The sequence below is a fragment of the Lutra lutra genome, chromosome 7 (genome assembly GCF_902655055.1).
Source record: "Lutra lutra chromosome 7, mLutLut1.2, whole genome shotgun sequence".
Lineage (NCBI taxonomy): Eukaryota > Metazoa > Chordata > Mammalia > Carnivora > Mustelidae > Lutra > Lutra lutra.
The window spans coordinates 59,548,316-59,571,306 of record NC_062284.1 but is presented as its reverse complement, the minus strand read 5'-3'; the positions used below and the strand labels follow the sequence as shown (position 1 = coordinate 59,571,306).

The window sequence follows — 22,991 nt, the reverse complement described above, 5'->3', positions numbered from 1 at the left end:
TTTATTTGACAGACAGAAATCACAAGTAGGCAGAGAGGCAGGCAGAGAGAGAGAAGGAAGCAGGCTCCCTGCTGAGCAGAGAGCCCGACTTGGGGCTCAATCCCAGGACCCTGGGATCATGACCTGAGCTGAAGGCAGAGGCTTAACTCACTGAGCCACCCAGGTGCCCCTGCTATTGGTATTTTGATAGGGATTGCATTGAATGTGTAAATTGTTTTGGGTTATGTGGACATTTTAACAGTATTTGTTCTTCTAGTTCATGAGCATGTAATGTCTTTCTGTTTGTGTCATCTTCATTTTCTTTCATCAATGTTTTACAGTTTTTATAGAGCACAGGTCTTTCACCTCTTTGGTTAAATTTATTTCTGGGTTTCCTGTTCTTTTTGGGTACAGTTGTAAATGGATGTTTTAAAAATTTATCTTTTTGCTCTTCCGCTGTTAGTATATAGAAATGCTACTGATTCTGAGTATTAATTTTGTATCCTGCCACTTTTCTGAATTCATTACTACTTCTACTAGTTTTTTGGGGGAGTCTTCAGAATTTTCTATGTTTTTTTTCTTGCTATAAATTACTGTTTGCACAAATTCATGTTTTTTCTTCTTTTGTGGGTTTTGAAACAAATTCATTCTAAAGTTTCTGAGATTCCACTTTTGATCTTTAGTAACTTTGCAGTTTCATGTAGCTCCCAGCTCATAATAAAATGTTGGCTAATATTTGAGTGCTTACCGACATTGTCTTAAAGTCATTTTATGGATTTTGCTTTCATAACAACCATGTAAGTATTATTACTATTTCTACCCCTGTTTATAAAAACGAGGAAACTGGGGTTTAACAAAGTTAAATAACTTGGCAGAGAATACAGAGTTGGTAAAGGTCTTCTGACTCCAAAGCCTGTGCCCTGAATAATGCCTTGCTGACTTCAAGCTGTTTAGATAATTGGATTTAAAGCATTATCAGGCAGTGACCATTACTTTTGAGATTTTTTATTTTTCTTAACAAAACCATGCCAAGATCATTGATTCCTTTTTTAATTTTTTTGACCCTTTGTGGTTTTTAATTCACTTTGGTGCTCTATTAAGATATATCATGGTGGGGGGTGCCTGGGTGGCTTAGTCAGTTAAGCGTCTGCCTTCAACTTAGGTCACGACCCCAGGGTCCTGGGATCCAGTCTTGTATCAGGCTCTCTGCTCAACAGGACTCTGCTTCTCTCTCTCCCTTTGTGCTCTCTCTCTCTCTCAAATAAAAGAATCAAATCTTTTTTATAAGAAAAGATCTGTCATGTTTGTGTGCTGCTGCAAGATTTCTATGGGGCATTTGGAATGTTCTGTTATGGCTTTGATGGATTCTAGAAGCAGGACTCCGTCTGGAGAAGACACATCCTTGCTCTGAGACCTCTCATGTGCAGCACAAGTAGAGGCTGGACGTTCCACAAAGTGGCAGATCTTGGGGCAGCTCCTGCCCATCTCACCCTCCAGCCCCCACCAGGGCAACAAGGCTTTAATGACATCGCTGACTCCAGATGATGGCAAGGAGAGTGGAGACAAGCTGTGTGTCCTGCAGGACTGAGGTGACAGCTTGGAGTTTGCTACAGCTGCCTGGAGGCGATCGAACCAGGCCCCCGTCCTGACCCCACGAGACAGCCTGCTGTGATTCTGCTGAGAAGCACTGCCCAGGAGACCTCCATGAGTTAAACCGGGTGATTCTTCTTGGCATACTCCATCCTTCCTTTTGGAACTCGAAGGCCCAGCAGTCTGGCTTTGTTTCTCAGTCCTGATTACTTCCAAGTCCCTCTGGTGAACTGCCCTCTTGCATCTTTATATAGGACCCCAGGTTTCTTTTCCTCTGGGCCAGGCTCTCACTCTTTCTCCATTTGTCAGACGTCTCCTTTGTGCAGGTCATGATAACTGTAACATAGAACATTAGAATATAGAATATAGAACACTTAACCTACCACATATTATGGGCTATGAGCTGTTCTCAGTGCTGTTCGTTTATTACTTGTATTGTTTCATTTAATGCTCATGTTGTCCGGGGGATGTAGGCATTGTTAGTGTGCTCACTTCACACATGAAGCTGAGGCACAATCAGTTTAATTTATCCAGTAACACACAGTTCCTAAATAGTAGAGGTGGGGCTTGAATCCAGAAGTCAGGTTTCAGGGTCCATGCTCTTGTGCTCTTAGTCATTAAAATATCCTGCCTCTCCCTAGGATAAAAATTTCCCTACACATACTTAATCTTTCTCAGAATGGACCTTCAACCTTACTGTCTTTTATTTGCATATGAAGTGCAACAAAGTACTAAATGTGTGCCTGGCTAGCCACTTGGAATGATTTCTGTTGTTGTTAAAGATTTTATTTATTTATTTATCAGAGAATGGGAGAAGGAAAGCACAAACAGGGGGAACAGCAGGCAGGGGGAGAAGCAGGCTCGCTGGTGAGCAAGGAGCCTGATGAGGGGCTTGATTCCAGGCATCCTTAGAATACTTCTAACCAGGGAATATAGCTTCCCAGGGAAAAATAACTCCCACAAATGATGTGCTTATAGGTTAACATTAAAAGTCATATGAGTTTCGGGGCACCTGGGTGGCTCACTGGGTTAAGCCTCTGCCTTCAGCTCAGGTCATGATCTCGGGGTCCGGGGATCGAGCCCCGCATCGGGCTCTCTGTCAGTGGTGAGCCTGCTTCCTCCTCTCTCTGCCTGCCTCTCTGCCTACTTGTGATCTCTCTCTCTCTCACTGTCAAATAAGTAAATAAAATCTTAAAAAAAAAAAAAGTCATATGAGTTTCACCTGGGTAGCTCAATTGGTTGAACATTTGCCTTTGGCTCAGGTCACGATCCCAGAGTCTGGGAATTGAGCCATCAAATACTAGACACAGCAGAATAATCTTAAAAACTATAAGCATTTAAAAATATGATTACAGGGATGCATGTGTGGCCCAGTGGGTTGGGCGTCTGCCTTCAGCTCAGGTCATGATCTCAGGGTCCTGGGATCGAGCCCCGTGTTGGGCTCTCTGCTTGGTGGGGAGTCTGCTTCCCCCTTTCTCTCTGCCTGCCTCTCTGCCTACTTGTGATCTCTCTGTAGGGTAAATAAATAAAATCTTTTTAAAAATATGATTACATATTAAAGAAGGAACAGAAGCCCATGGTAACATAACTGGACACTGGGAATCAAGAGTAGGCAGTTCTGCTGGTTATAGATCTAAATTCAGATTTCAAAAGGGTTAATACTCAAGAAGCTACTTTAAAAAGTATAATTTTATTTGATTATTTTCAGATGAATTGAGAATTGATAAAATGGAAGGTAGACCTGAGAAATACCACCCAGCTGTCAGGAGAGGATGAATTGATGGAAAATACAAATGCAAGGTCAAGAGATATAACCAATAGAATGAGGACTAATATAAGTCCAGTATGGGTTCCAGAAGCAGAGAATAAAGGGAAAGAGGGTAGGGCAAAATTCAGAAAGGCAGTGGTTGAAAATTTTCTAGAAATAAGGAAAACATAAATCCTAGGATTGAAGAAACATACCAAATTCCAAACATTTTAGTGAGATTATAGAATTTTTAGCAAGCATATCGGAAACCAACTCTCTCCTATGCCTTTTGTGGGGGGTCATTTAGCTATGTTTATAAAAATGTGTAAGTATTTTGACTGAGAAATTCTGCTTCTAGGAATTTGTCCTCAGTAAATAATCTGTTTAGTTGCCAAAGATTTATACGTATAAGGGTGTTGCTCTCAGCATTATATTTTAGAGATAGATATATTGGAAACAGCTTTTAAAAAGCTCACCAGTATGCAAAGAATGAAATAAATTTGGATATAATTGTGAAAGCACTGTTGAGTTTATGTAGCTGGTAAAATGATAATAGATTTATTTTTATTTATTGTCCTAGAAAGATGGTTGATACGGTGACAAGATCTAGTTAAAAACCAGTGAGCAGAGGCGCCCAGGTGGCTTAGTGCGTTAAGTGTCTGCCTTCGGCTCAGGTTATGATCTCCAGGTCCTGGGATCCAGCCCTGTGCCCTGCATGGGTCAGTGCTCAGCAGAGAATCTGCTTGTCTCCCTCTCGTTCCCCCCACCCCCAACCGCTCATGCTCTTTCTGGCATGCTCTCTCTCAAATAAATAAGTAAAATCTTAAAAAAAACGAAAAACAGTGTGCATAGGTTGGTCCCACTGGCATAAACAAAAGTGTATATATAACAAAATTTTGATAGGGTGCCTGGGTGGCTCAGGTGGTTAAGCATCAGCCTTTGGCTCAGGTCATGATCCCGGGGTCCTGGTATCAAGGCCCGGATCAGGCTCCCTGCTCAGCAGGGGAGTCTGCTTCTCCCTCTCCCTTTCCCCCTCCCGCCCCCATCGTGTGTTTGCTCTCGATCTCTCAAATAAATAAAAAAATCTTTAAAAAAAAAGTTTGGCTGTTTCGCTGAAATTAAAAAAAAAGTTTGGAAGGTTAAGTAGTTTAAGCTTACAGAGAGTTACCACTAGGTGGTAATTTTTACTTATTTCCTTTATTATTTATTTTTACTGTCTTGTTTATTCTTTATTCTTTCTCTCTTTATTCATTTTCTGAATTTTCAAAATTATGGATTGCCTTAATAATTACAAGAAACAATAAAGTGTTTCACTTGGGAAACACAGAAAAACAACCCCGAACAAAAATGGTGCCCTGAAGTTCTAGACCTCCCAAGTAATTAGAGCAGTCCTAATGGCCAAGGTATAAATTATATTATGCAATAATCAGAACTGTAATCCGGAGAGCAAGAATCTTGGGTTTCATTCTCTTTTTTTTTTTTTTTAAGATTTTATTTATTTATTTGACAGAGAGAGATCACAAGTAGACGGAGAGGCAGGCAGAGAGAGAGAGAGAGGGAAGCAGGCACCCCGCTGAGCAGAGAGCCCGATGCAGGACTCGATCCCAGGACCCTGAGATCATGACCTGAGCCGAAGGCAGCGGCTTAATCCACTGAGCCACCCAGGCGCCCCTCGTCATCCACTGTTAAATCATTCTGAGGGATCTGAGTTAAGGGTGCAGTTTAAGTGCACTGTAATCAGAAGCATCAGCAGTTTATCTTTGGCTTTGCCTGTAGGTTAACTGCTGTGCCTCATACAAGATGAATTTTTTTTAAACATTGTCAATGTAGTGACCATGTTTTATAAGGGCGGCCACAGTGAAGATGAGAATGGTTATAGCGGCAGCAGCGTGACCCAGACATCACTGCAAAAGAAAGCTAAACAACTCTGTAATGTTGATGACCATTGGAAGACAGTATAACTGGATTAGGGAGGGAACAAACAGAAATAGGGCATATTGCACACTACGCAGAGAAGAATTTCGGATTGGCACTTCTGGAGAAGAGGATGTGAAAGCGCATATGGAGACCGCATCTTCCAAATCTGGGATACAGAGGTTTCCATAATGGAAGTAGTTGGTCATTTCAGTTTCCTCAAAATGTGCAGAAGCATTTAATTAAATTTTGACTTTATAGAAATGGAAGGAGATAGCTACCGGTATTAGAACGGGGAAGCCGGCTGCAGAGACAGAGCCGAGGAGTGACTCTCAGCTCGGGGTTGCCTTGAACTGGTCGCAGGCTCGGTCAGCTCGGAGCGTGGCCGGAGGCCAGGGTGACGGGAGTCATTGGGCGCTGTTCTCTGAGGGCGCACTGAGGAGTGGGGCCCCGGGCTCTCAGCTCCTCCGGGCCGGAGACCGGGAGGCCGCCATCTTTATTCCCGTCCTCCGGACTCTACGGAAAAACAGTTTCATTCTCTTTTGTTTCATCCTGCCTTCTTCCCTGTGCAGCTTAGCTTTCAGTAAGACACTCTGTTTTTCTGGTTTTTTTCCTCCTCTTCATAAAACAAAATATATACTCCCAGTGTACTTTATGGCTATGACATGAATGAGCTCATTTTTAAAACCTGGAAATAAATGGATTGCAGTTAATTAAAATCTGTCTATCCTTTCTGTTTTGCCAATGGTGGTGAGCAGCTGGGAATGATGCCACGAGTTGATGAGCATAGATAATAAAAATTGGTCAGAGACGTCATCCTTTCTTGTATGTCTCCTCTGGTAGGAAGAGGCCATGTTGAGAAGATGAGCAGCAGACTAGCACTGATCACTCACCAGAGAAGGAGTTCCTTAGGGCTCCATAGAGATTATAATTAGAGCTCAGTGTGACTTGGCATGTTTTTGCTTTCAGTACTGGGGAAGGGCACTCTTTATATTTGGGAAAACAAACAAACAAACAATGAGTACATTGAGATGCTCGGTATGGTGAAGACTGACAGTGAGTGGCTGTAGAAGTGCTCCCTGGCTGTTACCTGAACTTCCTACTGAGCACATAAAATTAAGGTGCCCAGGTTTTCCACTGTTCTTATTCAGTTGGGCTGACACCTGTATATTAAAAGCTTCCCAGGTGATTCCAATGATTATGAAGATTTAAGAACTGTAGGTTTGTGGCATGGTTTAGTAATGGAAGGTGTCTACACCACACAAAATATTTATGTTTCTCAGTACTGGTCTTCCTTTCTTTCCTTATCTTCTTTTCCTATTCTCTCACTTTAAAAGATGATCAAACACGTTATGTCTTGGGGCACCTGGGTGGTTCAGTAAATTAAGCAGCTGCCTCTTGATTTTGACTCAGGTCATGATCTCAGGGTGGTGAGATTGAGCCCCGCTTTGGGCTCCATGCTGGGTATGGAGCCTTCTTAAGATTCTTTCTGCCCCTCTTCTCTCTCTCTTCCTCTAAAATAACAATAATAATAATCATAATAATAAAATTTGTCTAAAAATGTTGTTTACTGGTTTTCAGGTATGTAAATGCTGTGTGTATTTACAGGACTACTAAATGAAGTTGCAGACCCATGGCCCGGTATCTGGAATCTCTCCTAAATAGTGTTTTGGTATCATTGTGTATGAGTGTGAGAATATGCATGTCTGTCCAAATGTCCTGTAGATACTATTTACCAGTATCTACTATCCTAAAGGTGATACATAGCTTTCAACCTAAAATCACGAGACATAAAAAGCAAGAAAAATAACCCACTTCAAGAGACAAAGAATCAAAGATCTTAACTCAGGTATGATCCAGGTATTGAAATCATCAGATATAGAATTTTTAAAAACCATGATAATCCAGGATAATCTCCCTGTCTTAAGGTCGACTGAAGAGGAACCTTAATTCCTCTTTGTCATGTAACTTAATATATTCATAGTCGGCAGGGATTAGGATATAGACATCTTTGGTTGGTTGGGCATTATTCTGTTTACCACACAAACTACATGTAATTAGAATCCCAGAAGTAGAAGTGAGAGAGAATGGGGCCGAAGAAATACTTGAAGAGATAATTGACTAGCCAGGAATTTTCCAAAAGTAATAAAAGATCTCAAACCATAGATCCAAGATCAGAGTGCCCTAACCAGGTGTGTATACACACACACACACACATACACACACACTTCTAGCACATCATATTCAAACTGCTAAAAACCAAAGAGAAAGAAAATTTGAAGGAAGTTAGAGAAAATAGAATACATGCAGAAGAACAAAGGTAAGAGTTAAGGCAGATGTATTATCAGAAACTATAAAATCCAGAAGACAATAAAGCAACTTCTGTCAAGTACTGGTGAAAAACCTCCCTCAACTCAGAAAATTATCCCCAGCAAAAATTTCTTTCAAAAGTGAAGGAGAAAGGGGGCGCCTGGGTGGCTCAGTGGGTTAAAGCCTCTGCTTTCGGCTCAGGTCATGATCCCAGGGTCCTGGGATTGAGCCCCACGTGGGGCTCTCTGCTCAGCGGGGAGCCTGCTTCCTCCTCTCTCTCTCTCTGCCTGCCTCTCTACCTGTGATCTGTCAAATAAATAAATAAAATCTTTAAAAAAAAATGAAGGAGAAAGGAGACATTTTCGACAAACTTCGAGAAATGAGTTACTTGCAGACCTGCATTACAAGAAATGTTGAGAGAAGTTTTTCAGGTATGAGGAACATGATACCAGGCAGAAACTTGGATATACACAAAGAGATGAAGATCTCCCAAAGCGATTAAAGGGAAGATAAATATAAAAAGCTTTTTTCTTTTATTTTAAATTACTCTTAAATTAAAATATATTGCTGAAAATAAAAATTTCAGCAATGTATTTTGGTTTTATAGTGTATATAAAAGTAATGTATGACAACAGGAGTACAAAGGGTGGGAGGAAGGAATTAGGAATACAGTGTTAGAAGATTCTTACACTACATGTAAAGCAGTATAACAGAATTTGAAAGTACACTGTAATTAAAGATGTAAACAGTAAACAGAGAAACCACTACAAACATTTTAAAAAGATGTGTAAATAATAAGACAACAGTAGAAATAGAATGGAATTCTAAAAAATATTCAATTCAAAATCAGGATGAAAAAGAGGAAAAAAGGAACAAAAAATGTGTGGGACAATAGGAAACAGCTGACAAGATGGCAGATTTTACTCCACCCTTATCAATATTTACATTAAATGTAAATGATCTAAACACAAAAGAGATCATCAGATGAGTTAAAGAAGAGCCAACTCTTTGCTGTCTATTGGAAGCCCAGTTTAAGTAAAAAGGCTAAAAACCATTCATATTATTATCTGGCATGTTAATTAAAAGCATTTACTAACATTCTTTTTACATAATTCTTTTAACTTAAGAGACTCCGTTTTTGTTTATTTTCGGGGGGGGGGGGGTGTTTGCAAACTGAAGCAAAGAAGAAATTTAAAATTCCAATATGCACAAAGTAGTTGTTCATTCTCTTTCTTCTATTATGGAATGGTATGACCTAATTTGCTTAAAATTTTGCTCTTATATTACATGGTGTTTGCTGAGAGTAAACATTCCTTTGTAGTCTTTCTAACCCTTGCTCATTCACTTTGGCCTCTGTCTTGAGAGTGTTGTCTTAGGATTTTTCTTAAAATTTAATGTTGCCTCCAGTGTTTATTTGCTTTTTTCAAGATTCAATTTTTAGAATGTTCTGGGTGGTATGTTAGCTTTCTGGAAAAGCAGGACGGAGAATTTTTTTGCTGCTGTAAGTCTCTGGAGAAGTGGATTGTTGTGTAAGAGTAATTAATCTGTTTGCCCAGGAGGGTTCCCAAAAGCATACTCTTTTCCCAAGGTACTTTCGGAATATTTCATTTTGGTTATTAGTCCCTTTAACACAGGATTGTTATTCCCAAATATGCAAAGCCTGCAAACTGCTTAAAAAGGACACCCACAGTCAGAATTTATTAGGGGCAAAATTTAGTTGCCTAATTATTTCCTTAAGGTCTGTCAAGCACTATCTGTGAGTAGTAGTTAATTGACATGTCTATGTCTTCAACATCAGTTATTTGTAAGTAGCAGGTACATGTGTAAAGAGAAATCTTTATTTGTATTTTAAATTGGGAGGAATGGTAGAGTAGCAGTAGTCCCAGGGAAGGAAGGTTTGTCCCAATGCCATCACCCTCTAACTCTTGGTCCCCTCTTGGTTGTGTGTGCTGTGTGTGTACTGTGTTGCTGTGCCCACAGCTTGGCCACTGAATATTGCCATGGAATCCAGTATTAGAATGTATAATGAGTATATATAGGGAAAGATAATGGATACAGAACTTGAATTATTTCCAAGGGGGATTAGGTGATTTAGAACATGATCTCTAAAATAAAAAAGTATCCTGAGGTCAAATAGTGTATTACTTAAAACATATACTGAGTTATCCTTAGGATGCCTTATAAAGCTAAGAAGAATTTAAAGAGCTAATAAGGGATGCCTAGGTGGCTCAGATGGTTAAGCATTTGCCTTTGGCTCAGGTCATGATCTCAGGGTCCTCTGATCAATTCCTACATCAGGTTCCTTGCTTGGCAGGGAGCCTGCTTCTCCCTCTCCTTCGGCTGTTCCCCCTGCTTGTGCTCTCTTGCTCTCTCTGTCAAATAAATAAACAAAGTGTTAAAAAAATTAAGTGCTAGTAAGATGAAATGATCAAATCTGTAATTATTTTACCTTGTGTATTTATTTGTGTGCATAAATGTGTATGCGTATGCTTATGTGCTGGCAAGTGTGAGTACGTGTGTGTGTGAGAGAGAGTATATATCCACATAACTTTTTTCTTACGTGTGGTCAATTAGAGATTGAGTGTGGATGCTCCTCTCCTGATATTGTGGTCTAATTCAGTTTCTTAGAACCAGATAAGTCAGTTTTTAAGTGAGAGAGGTAGTTTAGAAAATGGGAAGAGCACAGGCTTCTTCAGCTTCAGTTTCTTTTTAGATTTTATTTATTCGTTTGACAGAGAAAGATCACAAGTAGGCAGAGAGGCAGGCAGAGAGAGAGGGAGAAGCAGACTCCCTGATGAGCAGAGAGCCCTGAGATCACGACCCAAGCTGAAGGCAGAGGCTCAACCCACTGAACCACCCAGGTGTCCTCAGTTTCAGTTTCTTAATAGCCAAAGGGATTAGGCTCCAGATGCCACCTACAGCTTTATAAATAAGTGGAGATAAAATGTGATTATAGCAGTCTCGGGTTTTTTAATAATAAGTCATTGAAAACAAGTTTCTTCATTCACAAGTGTGAACATACAAATAAAATGTATGATTAAAGGTGGCTCAGTGGGTTAAGCCTCTGCCTTCTGCTTAGGTCATGATCTCAGGGTCCTGGGATCGAGCCCCACATCAGGCTCTCTGCTCAGCAGGGAGTCTGTTTCCCCGTCTCTCTCTGCCTTCCTCCCTGCCTACTTGTGTTGGGTGCTTAAGCCACTGAGCCACCCAGGCCCCCTGGGCAGGTTTCTTTAACTGGGATATTTCATGGTTGGGAGGTTACCAGAGTTTAAGATGCTTCAGCCAGATTCCAGTCTGTGCTTCAGTGGGAAGAAGCCAGGGGAAAAATTCCCCAAATCAGCAGAGCTTCAAGTACATTGTTACTGCTCAGCTTCTCACCTTGGTGACAGGCAAGCTGGAGGAGACCTGAGGTGGTGGTATTCGTATAAGGCTCTCTTACACTGAATAAATGTGTATATATTTACACTGCTCGTTTCTTCTCACTGAAGCAACAAACCGATGTAGGGAAAGTTTGGGAGAGAATTTCCTGGACGGAACTGGCCTACTTACCTAAACACAGTGGCTATTTTTTCCCCTTTGTCTGGCAGGTAAGAGGTAGCTATAGAATATTATATCGGAAGAGAGACTCATGACAGGAAGTTATGTCAACATCAGAGGCACTGAGGCAGGTCCTTACAGTGACTGGCTGCAGCCCAGAGCCCTGCTGGTCCTTTACTGGCACTCTCATTCTTCTTCTAAGTGAGGCTGAGCTGTGGGCTCAGTGTTAGAGCACATTCTCTGAGCACGTGCACAGGAGGTAGAAAAAATTCCCTTGGGGGAATTTCTGATAGACCCAGTGGACCTGGCTCTCTTGCCAGGCACAAGCTTTACTGGTAAGTTAGGCTGCCCTGCCTACCTAAAGACTGGGACCCTGTGACATTGTTGGGCAGGAGCTATCTCTGTTTAGGACTGGCATTTCTGAAACTTTCTTTTGGGGGCCAACTGGATCCAGGGTACTTGTTACCACGTGCGGATTCCCAGTTCCATACCTATTAACTGTGGATCAGTATGTCTGGTAGAGCAATTCTGATGCCCAGTGAGGTTTGGAAACTACGGACTTAGAATATTCTCACATGCTATACGTACTACCAAAGGTATATGTATTTCTCTCTCTAATCTTTTTTAAGAGGTGTAAAACAAGATGTACACCATGGATACCTGAAATAAATTTGATGTTATATGGCAGTTATATTTCAATTAAAAAATACAAACCAGGGGCACCTGGGTGGCTCAGCGGGTTAAAGCCTCTGCCTTCGGCTCAGGTCATGATCCCAGGTCCTGGGTTCGAGCCCCACATCGGGCTTTCTGCTCAGCAGGGAGCCTGCTTCCTCCTCTCTCTCTGCCTGCCTCTCTGCCTACTTGTGATTTCTCTCTGTCAAATAAATAAATAAATAAATCTTTAAAAAAAAAAAAAAAGGAGAGAGAGAGAGCAGAAGCACTGTTGGGCACAGGCAGAGGGAGAAGCAGGCTCTCTGCTGAGCAAGGTGCCAAACCCAGGACTCCATCCCAGGGCCCTGAGATCATGACCTGAGCCAAAGGCAGATGCTCAACTGACTGAGCCACCTAGGTGTCCCTCATCAGGACTTTCAAAAGTAATGATTACATGTTGAAACAATAATGTTTGTGATAGGGGCGTCTGGGTGGCTCAGCAGGTTAAGCCTCTGCCTTAGGCTCAGGTAATGATCTCAGGGTCCTGGGATCGAGCCCCGCATCGGGCTCTCTGCTGAGCAGAGAGCCTGCTTCCCCCTCTGTCTCTGCCTGCTTCTCTGCCTACTTGTGATCTCTCTCTCTCTGTGTCAAATAAATAAAATCTTTAAAAAAAATAATGTTTGTGATATAAAGTATATTCTTAAAATTTCGTTTGCTTATTTTTGCAAAATAGGGCTGCTAGAAATTTTTAATTACATGCGTGTCTTGCGTCATATTTCTCCTGCAGAGTTTGGCAACATGGAGGTCGTTTGCAAATTTGTTAAGAATAGACTGCCTGAGATTAAGTAATATCTAGCAAATTCTTTGTATACCCAGATGAGACTGAGTCATCATCTAACACTGTTATGTCTAAAATTAAATAACAAAAGTCACCACCAAAATCCTTCCAGCCTTTTTGATGTGTACCTAAGTGATTTGATACTTTCACATAAATTGACAATAGAATATGTATTTACTTGAAATCCTTTGAAATCAACTCTCAAATGTGGTTTTCTGATCTTTTTTTAACCTGTTCCTTTCTTTCCTTTTTTTCTCTTCTTCCTTTCTTTTCATTTAATTTTTTTATTTCTAATTTTAAAAACTTTTTTATTTTATTTTATTTATTTATTTATTTGCATATCTGGCCAGGAAACTTCATGGTGTTATGGTCAACTTGCCGCACAACCGTGTTCAAATCTGTCACCAACAGGTTCATTAAAAACCTGGCCTGCTCTGGGATTTGTGCCAGCCTGGTCTGCGTTCCCTTTGACATCGTTCTCAGCACCAGTCCTCACTGCTGCTGGTGGATCTACACCATGCTTTTCTGCAAGGTCGTCAAATTTTTGCACAAAGTCTTCTGCTCTGTGACTATCCTCAGCTTCCCTGCCATTGCCTTGGACAGGTAAGACAGGATAGCTGGGGGTTCAACTTTTTTTTTTTAAGTGCATTAAAAAATTAGCATCACAAAGCAAAGGGTGACTAGTCCATGCTCCACATACTGCTTTGTAGTCCCCTAGTGGTCAGTAGAAAGAGAATGAATAGGACACCTGGGTGGCTCAGTTGTTGAGCGTCTGCCTTTGGCTCAGGTCATGATCCCAGGGTCCTGGGGTGGAGCCCTGCAACAAGCTCCCTGCTTGGCAGGAAGCCTGCTTCTCCCTCTCCCACTCCCCCTGCTTGTGTTCCCTCTCTCACTGTGTCTGTCTCTGTTAAATAAATAAATAAATAAAATCTTAAAAAAAAAAAAAAGAATATCGAAAACAGATGCCTCACAAAAGACATGTTGATTGCACAGCAGCTAGGGAAAATAGGACCTTGAGAAAAGATGTGGCATGGGGATGGGTGGGGTTCATCATGAGGTTGATGGAGCAGGCTGGATCTTGGTGTAGCTTCAGCTTGGTTGGAATCGTTGGTATTTGGCTTGCAATTTGTAGTAGATGGCTCATCTGATTGATAACTCTGCAATTAGTGCCTTTTGATGTAGGATGAAAACATTTCTGGAAGAACAAGGGGACAATTCAGTGGTTATTTAACAAATGATTTGACAGCCCAGTTGGACCCGGCAAGATAATTCTAGAATTCCTTTGGAGGACTGATTTCCAAGCCTTTATATTGTGGTGGTGGTTGTTTTCTCTTCCCGTCCTCTTTAAAAAGATGTTCACTTGGAAATGAATCACATCTTAGCTACTGCCCTGGTACATAATTGGATCAAATTGATCAGGGTCAAGTGTAAAGATCTCAGTCATCACCAGCTTCCTGCCTTCTCCTTTTGTTGTGAGCACTTCACGAATACAGTCTGAGATAATAATACATTTTAGAGAATAGAACTAAATAAGCAAACAAGAGCTGAGGAGTCTTCTGTATCTGTGAATACTTTTGATTTCAAGATTTGCAGAGAGAAATGTTGCTGAGGGGAAAGTGCGGGCTCTTCTGACTTTATCCCCATTGATAGATTTTACTGGATTTTATTTTATTTATTTATTTTTTAAAGATTTTGTTTATTTATTTGACAGAGAGAGAGATCACAAGCAGGCAGGGAGAGGAGGAAGCAGGCTCTCCGCAGAGCAGAGAGCCCGATGCGGGGCTCGATCCTAGGACGCTGGGATCATGACCTGAGCCGAAAGCAGAGGCTTAACCCACTGAGCCACCCAGGCGCCCCCATTTTACTGGATTTTAGATGAATTTGGAATTTTTACTTTTTATTTTTTTAAAATATTTATTTATTTGAAGAGAGAGAGCATGCTCAAGCAGGGGGAGCAACAGGCAGAGGGAGAGGAAGAAGCAGGCTCACCACTGAGCAGGGATGCCCCCCACCCCAATTTGGGACTTGATCCCAGGACCCTGGGATCATGACCCAGGCTGAAGGCAGACACTTATCTGACTGAGCCACCCAGATACTCCACGAATTTGAAATTTTTAAACTCTTTATCCATTCACAACTATACCTTAATGACCTATGAGGGCATGGATTGCAGAACCAATCTATGGAGTCACTTCAGCTGCAGTCCTGGAACTCTGATTCGATTTGCTGCCCAGGGTCATCTGCATGGAGGGACACAGAGTCCCACAAAGTCCCTAGTGTACTCGGAGGAGACACTGACTCCTAACTTAAGAGAGGGGAGTCTGGAGCCCCAAGTAACTTTAAACCCTGCCTACACACTGCTTTTGTGCTGGGTTGCTTTGGGCAAAGTGACTAACCTTTCTGAGCCTAATGTTCCTCCACAGTAAGAAATATTAAATGAGGTCGCCTGGGTGGCTCAGTTGGTTAAGCGACTGCCTTAGCTTGGGTCATGATCTTGGAGTCCTGGGATCGAGTCCCGATTCGGGCTCCCTGCTTAGCAGGGAGTCTGCTTCTCCTCCTGACCTCTCCCCTCTCATGCTCTCTCTCTCTCTCTCTCTCTCAAGTAAATAAATAAAATCTTAAAAAAAAGTTAAAGGAATTATTTATGGCCTGTTCTTGGATAGGCCACATCAATATTTGTCTGTCTTTCTCTAGGCTTCCCTCTCGGTGGGCACATTTTTCCATAGATATATTGTCGGCAATCATTGAACCGTCAGATATGCCTGAGAGCCACTCTAGTTCTTTGGGAGTTTCTCACTGGAAATTCACCATCTCCAGGGCCAGGTGAAATAGGTGACAAAGCCAAGTGTCACTGGCCAGATTGGGGTTTTATGTCTGCATTCCTGATCATAAGGGTCAATAACTCAGCAGATGCAGCTAATGGTTACTTTGTGGGTATCTAGACTCCACCAGCAGGACTTTCTTAGAAGAGACATCAGAAATCTGGAGTTTTACCATTTTTACTTACTTTTTATTTTTTTCAAAGATTTTAATGTCTAAGTGATTTCTATACCTAATGTGGGGCTTGAACTCACGACCCTGAGAACAAGAGTCGCACACTCTACCGACTGAGCCTCCCGGCGCCCCGAAGTTTATTGTTTTTAAATGTTGTTGACTGATTTTCGTTCAAAAGAGATTACGGGGGTCACTCAGTCCCTTCAACAAGCTGAATGTGCTCCACGCGATGCCATTTTGCTGCATGTGTCTCTTTTCGTGCTTGGCAGGAGGTCTTTGAATATCTGGAAAGTGTACTTGCAGGTGAAGAAGATACCTCCTGCTCATTTACAGTCATTACCCTCCACAGCTGCACATCGAGGCAACCACTAATCTACTCTCTATCTCTGTATGTTTGCTTCGCTGGGTGGTGGGGGACATTGCATATTGTGGAATCATAACATGTTCTTTTGCGTCGGCCTTCTTTCACTCAGCCTCATGTTCATCTGTGCCCAACCATCAGTGCTTCCTTCCTTTTTTCCCCAGTTCTGTTGAGATATAATGGACATATAGCAATGTATAAGTTTAAGGTGTATGCCAAGATGATTGGACTTACATATGTTGTGGAAGGACTGGCAGAGTAAGTTTAGTTAGCATTCATCGTGTCATACAGATACGGGGGGGGGAAAGGAAGAAGAAAATAACATTTTTTTTTCCTTAATGATGAGAACTCCTAGGATCTACTCTTTAAAATTTGCTCCATTCCTTTTTTATTACTTGATAATATTCCATCATATGGTTATACCGTATTTTGTTCACTCATTTACTTGTTGACATTTGGGTTGTTTCCACTTTCTGGCTTTTGTGAATAACACTGCTATGAATCCTGAAAGATTTTTACAACAGGATGGAACAAGAGTGGGGACACGTTATTCTGAACTGTTTGCTACCATATCTTGAAGCAGTGCACTAATCCCCTTCGGTGGTTTCTGGGCCTTTAGACAAGAAAACATGTAAATGATAAAAAATCCTTATTTTCTTTACAGCAGGAAATCGATTATATTTTTGCTATCATTTAAAAAAAGTAAATGTGGGGCGCCTGGGTGGCTCAGTGGGTTAAGCCGCTGCCTTCGGCTCAGGTCATGATCTCAGGGTCCTGGGATCGAGTCCCACATCAGGCTCTCTGCTCAGCAGGGAGCCTGCTTCCCTCTCTTTCTCTGCCTGCCTCTCTGTCTACTTGTGATCTCTGTCTGTCAAATAAATAAATAAAATCTTTAAAAAAAAATAAAAAAAATAAAAAAAAATTAAAAAAGTAAATGTGTGCTTTTAGTAGAAAAAGAAGGCTGGTAAAAAAAAAAATCCTGGGGCGCCTGGGTGGCTCAGTGGGTTAAAGCCTCTGCCTTCAGCTCAGGTCATGATCCCGGAGTCCTGGGATCGAGCCCCACATCGGGCTATCTGCTCAGCAGGGAGTCTGCTTCCCTTCCTCTCTCTCTGCCTGCCTCTCTGCCTACTTGTGATCTCTCTCTCCATCAAATAAACCAAAAAAAAAAAAAAAAAAATCCTATTTTATTATGCAGGGAAACCAATTACTGGCAGGTGTAGGGTGGTGTGCATGAAGGTGAAGGGAAGATAATCCTTTCTCTCACTTGTTGCTCCGATACTTGTTTCCTGGCTCCAAGTCTGTGAGTTCACTGGGAGGCCACTTCTGGCATCATCTTCTAGAGATGTAAACGTTAAGATGATTTCTACTGAGCCCATGTACTTTTCCACTACACAGTGGAAACGGGGTTTTATCATCTGTCAGTTGACCAAAGGGAATGTATTCATGTGTGGGTATAGCACCTTGACATTGGATTAAGGAGCTGTTACTAGAAAAGTCTGTATTCGGAGAAAAAAAAAATGAGAGTATGCATAACCTATGCACTTCTTTCTCTTTTTTTCCCCTCCCAGAAAGAGATCTAGGACACATTTCACCACGCTCCATCCATTCCTGATTATCCATGGTCATGTTGTGCTCACCTCGTATCTCCCTCAGCCTGGAACATTCTCCCCCAGCTTGTCCCCTGCCAGACTCCACCACAGTGCCACCTTCTGTTGACGTTTCTCCAGGTGCTCCTTTTCCCCGTCCCTCCTTTATGCATACCTCAAGAAGAGCCATCATCTCCTTGGTTTAACTGCTTGCTTGCATGCCTTTTCTCCCACGGACTTCAGAGACATTCCTGTGTGTCTTTTCATCTTTGTGACCCAGTGCCTGGTGTGGTACCTGGCACAGATCTCATGACAGGAAGGCATGCTTGCTTCCCTGGCCCCAGGAGCAACGCATGTTAATAGAGTTGTAAAGTCAACTCCAGCTTTCGCTGACCATGGAAATGTATGCCCACCGGAGGTCTGATGGCTAATGACAGCCCTCTCATGACAGATGTGGCTCCTGGGGTCTGAAGAATTACTCAGTTTCCCTAAATCATGGGCGATACTGAAACAAGGTGCTTTTGGAATTTTTATTACAGAATAATCAAGTGAAAGCCTGAAGGAAGCAAGATCTGATCTGATTTTAGCAAAAATTTAATCATGCAGGCATTGTAGACTTATTAATTGTGAGGGTTACTAAGTGATCATCGTGGGAACCATGGCTATTGAGGAGGCATAATTTTGTCAGTTGAATTGATTTTGTGCAAGGACCTTGTCAGAGTCCCGTCCCTCACACAGGGTTCTCAGGGTTCTTTTGCCCAGAGCCGCTATAAATGCTAATGATTTCCATGTGTGCACTGTGCCATGAGTCTGCTTTAGATACGTGCATAGGTAAATTTCTTCCCGTTAGTGGCTTTGAAAATTGCCCATAAGCTCCTCTAGCCCCTGTAAAAAAATTTTTTTACAAGTTATGCTTTATCCCTGAGTTGAAAAATCGATGTCTTTACAGCACATGGCATCCTTTGTATCAAGGGCCCCCCTTGGGATCTAATGCTGGTGGTAATATTTATAAAGTTAGCTATGAAATACAAGTATTTACCTATTTTCCTGATAGTCTTGAGAGTCCCATACGACTCTCAAGGGGGCTCTTCTCTGCTCATTTGAAAAAGGTCCTTTTTTTTTTGGCCTCGTATTGCTTATTTTATACAGCAAGGCCCTCAAAATTTAAGGTCTGGCTTCCCAGTTCCCCCAGTGATTCCCTTCATCCGAGGCAGAATAAAAGAACTTGACCCATTTTCCACCTCTTCCTCCTACTTTCAGTCAGATAGAAGCCCCTCACTTAAGCAGTATCTTCTCCTGTGCAATGGAGTTTGCTTGTGCGTTTTGCAGGTACTACTCCGTCCTTTATCCACTGGAGAGAAAAATCTCTGATGCCAAGTCCCGTGAGCTGGTGATGTACATCTGGGCACATGCAGTGGTGGCCAGTGTACCCGTGTTTGCAGTGACCAACGTGGCCGACATCTATGCCATGTCCACCTGCACGGAAGTCTGGAGCAACTCGCTGGGCCACCTGGTGTACGTGCTCATCTATAACATCACTACGGTCATCGTGCCTGTGGCTGTGGTCTTCCTCTTCCTGATCCTCATCCGCCGGGCCCTGAGCGCTAGCCAGAAGAAGAAGGTCATCATTGCAGCCCTCCGGACCCCACAGAACACCATCTCGATCCCCTACGCCTCCCAGCGGGAGGCAGAGCTGCACGCCACCCTGCTGTCCATGGTGACGGTGTTCATCTTGTGTAGCGTGCCCTACGCCACCCTGGTCGTCTACCAGACTGTGCTCAATGTCCCCAACACATCCGTCTTCTTGCTGCTCACGGCCATTTGGCTGCCCAAGGTCTCTCTGTTGGCCAACCCTGTGCTCTTCCTGACCGTGAACAAGTCTGTCCGCAAGTGCTTGGTGGGGACGTTGGTCCAACTGCACCACCGTTACAGTCGCCGGAATGTGGTCGGCACAGGGGGCGGGGTGGCTGATGCCAGCCTGGAGCCCAGCCTGCGCTCGGGCAGCCAGCTCCTGGAGATGTTCCACATTGGGCAGCAGCAGATCTTTAAGCCCACAGAGGATGAGGAAGAGAGTGAGGCCAAGTACACCGGCTCCGCCGACCTCCCAGCCAAGGAGGTGCTCGGGCCCTGCCTGGAGGGAGAGCAGGGACTGCAGCGGTTGCCTGCTGTACCTCTTCTGGGCGCCACGGACTCTAGATCCCAGGGGGGGTCAGCGGCGTCTGGGGAGCCCGAGACACTGCCTGACAAGTACTCCCTGCAGTTTGGTTTTGGGCCCTTTGAGTTGCCACCTCAGTGGCTCTCAGAGACCCGAAACAGCAAGAAGCGGCTGCTTCCCCCCTTGGGGAACACCCCAGAGGAGCTTATTCAGACAAAGATGCCCAGGGTAGGCAGGGTGGAGCGGAAGATGAGCAGAAACAACAAAGTGAGCATTTTTCCGAAGGTGGATTCCTAGTCAGGATTGTCGAGCCCCCACACTCCCACCTCCCCTTTGCTCTGGCTCTGGCAGGATTTGGGCATCTCATTGCAACCGAGTACCGGTTGCCTTCTCCTGTGTGTGCCCCCTGCTTTTTGAATGAGAGGGAAATCTATAGAAGATAACTGTCCTCTTTATTGAGGGAGTATATATATATATGCATCTCCGTGGTCTGTGTCCTAGGTGAAGTGTGTGTTCCTCTCTGTGGACATAAAATCTGGGCAGTGTGCAACGGGTCTTGGAATGGGTACTCCCTGTGCATTTTCTGAGGACTCCTTGGTTCCTGGGCCCTGCAGAGAGTACAGGGAGAGAAAAACATCTGTGAGTTTGGCGGGAGCAGGACACCCTAGGGGAAGCCCAAGAGGATAATGGAGTGGTGTGGCCTTAAAGAAAAGACCTATTTATCCTCAATAGGATAATATTTATCCTCAAATAGGATAAATATTTAAAAATGTTTCATAGTGATCTGCATCTTCAGGGGAGATAGGGACTTGGCATTTGACACCTTTTCTCCAGAAGGCCTGATCAGATGACTCAGTTTCTTCTGAAGCCCTTCATCTCTTTCACTGGTATGTAGATGAGGAAAGGAGCTTCCACTCCCATTTGACAGACAAGGCAATAGATGTGCTTGGGGCTCAGGGAGGAGATACTGTGTCTTGACGATCCTGACATTCTCCTGGCACCACTGAAAACCTCAGAAAGTTCTGTCTGCAGTGTTGATTGGAAAACACTACAAGTGCTTTACTATGTCTTTCCCCCTTAAATTGCATTAATTTTTCAACCAGTGAGAGAGAAACTAAGAGGTAGAGAAGAAAGACAAAAATGTCCATACTGTGTAGTCTCTTCTCTTCCAATGTTGATTTCAAGTGAAAGGGGCTAAGTCAACATCAGTAGCAGTGAAGTATATTGAAAAAAAGAAAAAAAAAACCTATCATGTGCAAACTTTTGGAATTAAAAGGCAATTTAAAAATGAAGAGTTACAGGGCACCTGGGTGGCTTAGTGGGTTAAGCTTCTGCCTTTGGCTCGGGTCATAGTCTCAGGGTCCTGAGGTCCAGAGGGGTCCCCCTCCCCCTCTGCCCACTTCTCTGCCTACTTGTGCTCTCTCTCTCTCTCTGCCAAATGAATGAGTAAAATTAAAAAAAAAAAAATTGCAGAGTTAGTGTGCACTGAGTCCTCTGGAAACATCATGCTAAAAATACTTGATTAAGAAAGGTGATGCTGCCCAGAAGAGTGACAGAAGTCAAAGCTGGCTTCCTTCTGATGATGACTCCAGAACCCAGGTGTGGCCAGCTTCATTTTCAGTCACTTTACGGTTCTCTTTCCATTTTGGACACAACGGAGGAAGAAAACAGAAAAATTTAATCATTTTAAAATGCCAAGGCGGCCCCTAGCCCAGGAAGGCACCTTCACTTCCTCTTTTCTGGTAAAGTTTTAGCAGGAGTCAGAATGGATAGAGGAGGAGGACAGTGTCCTCAACAGATTAGCCTCCTGGCGGGGCGTGCAGGGGGGTTGGCTAGGAGCTCTCACAAGCAATTCAAGTCCACTTTGGGATGGAATTCACCAGTCTAAACTCAAACCATTGATGACATTGCACTTTTAATGACAGCAAATCAAGTGCCAGCTCCACTCTTCTCTCTAGGACATTTTGTTTTTGTTAATAGTATGTTGTGGGGTGGGGGGCAATCCAGTGCCTTGAGCAAGCCTTCGTGAATGTGGGCAAAAAGTGGGCATTCTCACCGGCAAACTTCCTTCCGCATCCCAACGGCAGTGGCCCTCATGGATCACTTCCCGTTGTCCCTTGGAGGAAGCTCAGACTATGTGTAGGGAGTTTCCTTTTCCTGTTCTCTTCCTGGGTGTGGTGTCTTGTGATTCCAGAATATGAACCCAACTTCCTTTCCCTGGGAGAGGGTAAGCCTTCCTCTTTGTGTTGTGTCTTCTTGCAGTGTTGTGTGCTCTCAGCACAAACCAGGGGACTGCCACACCCTCTCTTGGCGCCCCCTGCCCCCAGGCCCTTTGTGCATGCCGTCTGGAGCTCTGTGCCCTCATAGTTAACTGTGACCCTTCAAGCTCAACTTTCAAAACCCTCACAATTGTTACAACATTCCTCCAGGGGAAGCATAATCTGTCAGAAAATTGTGTCTACTTTAGAAGCACCTGTCAAACGTAGCCACCTCGATGTTCTGATAATATATATGTACATCTTAATACATTCTGGTGAGGCAGAATTTGGGAGTTATTTCTTATGTATGTTTGAAGCGGATGGTTGACTTCTAACAGGTCATTGCCAGGTGTATTTCTATAGTCTTCGAAGAATTCCATTTTAATAAAAAACTGAAAATCCGTTTCTGAACTCAAAAAAGTTCAATGAGCTCTGTTTTGTTTGTTTGTTTGTTTCCTTCTTTCCCTCTCGAGTGGGAGTATTAATGTAAATGCTGAATATAGATTTGATCAGTCACAATGATATCGGGGAGGTGGAGGAGAAGTCGAGAGGATGATCATGCAGGAGAGTGATGTCCTCATCTACCCTGACAGGATGCATGTGATGTCCAGACTGAATGGTGCAAAACAGAGCAGAATACACATATTTCGAAATATGGAGATGCGTGACTGGCTGGAATTATTGCAGGTCATTGTCTCTGGGACAGTGTTGGGTGTTTGTTTTTAGCCTTTTTGTTATATTTTAAAACAATCTAATGTATGGATAAAAATGCAAATAAGCTTAAAAACCTGAATTTTGCAGCATACCATCAGACTAAACAAAAGAAAATAAGAAGAAACCATAAGCATCATTAAAGGAAATTGAGAAAATAAGATGATTTAGGCTTTCGGAGTCAGAGCAACCAATGGCTATCTGCTGATAGGATCAAATAATGTCAATTTACTCAGATAATTCCTTTGGTTCAACTCTGGGCAGCTGTAGGCTGTTCTGAATTCCATATTTTCTCAGTAAACTAGAAGTAATATTTCTTTTTTCTTTTTTTGTGTGTATTCACTAAAGTACATTTAAGAG

General features: G+C 42.9%; 2 protein-coding genes across 2 annotated transcripts in view; both read left to right on the top strand.

The window, feature by feature from the left end:
• Positions 1-22,324, top strand: part of GPR176 (G protein-coupled receptor 176) — a 129,735-nt gene extending 107,411 nt beyond the window's left edge. The window contains exons 2-3 of the mRNA XM_047738804.1: positions 12,917-13,169; positions 18,837-22,324. Coding sequence (XP_047594760.1) covers positions 12,917-13,169; positions 18,837-19,959 — 1,376 coding nt within the window. The 3' untranslated portion in view covers positions 19,960-22,324. The remainder of the gene's footprint in view (positions 1-12,916; positions 13,170-18,836) is intronic.
• FSIP1 (fibrous sheath interacting protein 1) overlaps positions 1-22,991 on the top strand; it is a 319,482-nt gene that overhangs the window by 106,381 nt on the left and 190,110 nt on the right. The gene's annotated exons all lie outside the window — the stretch shown is intronic.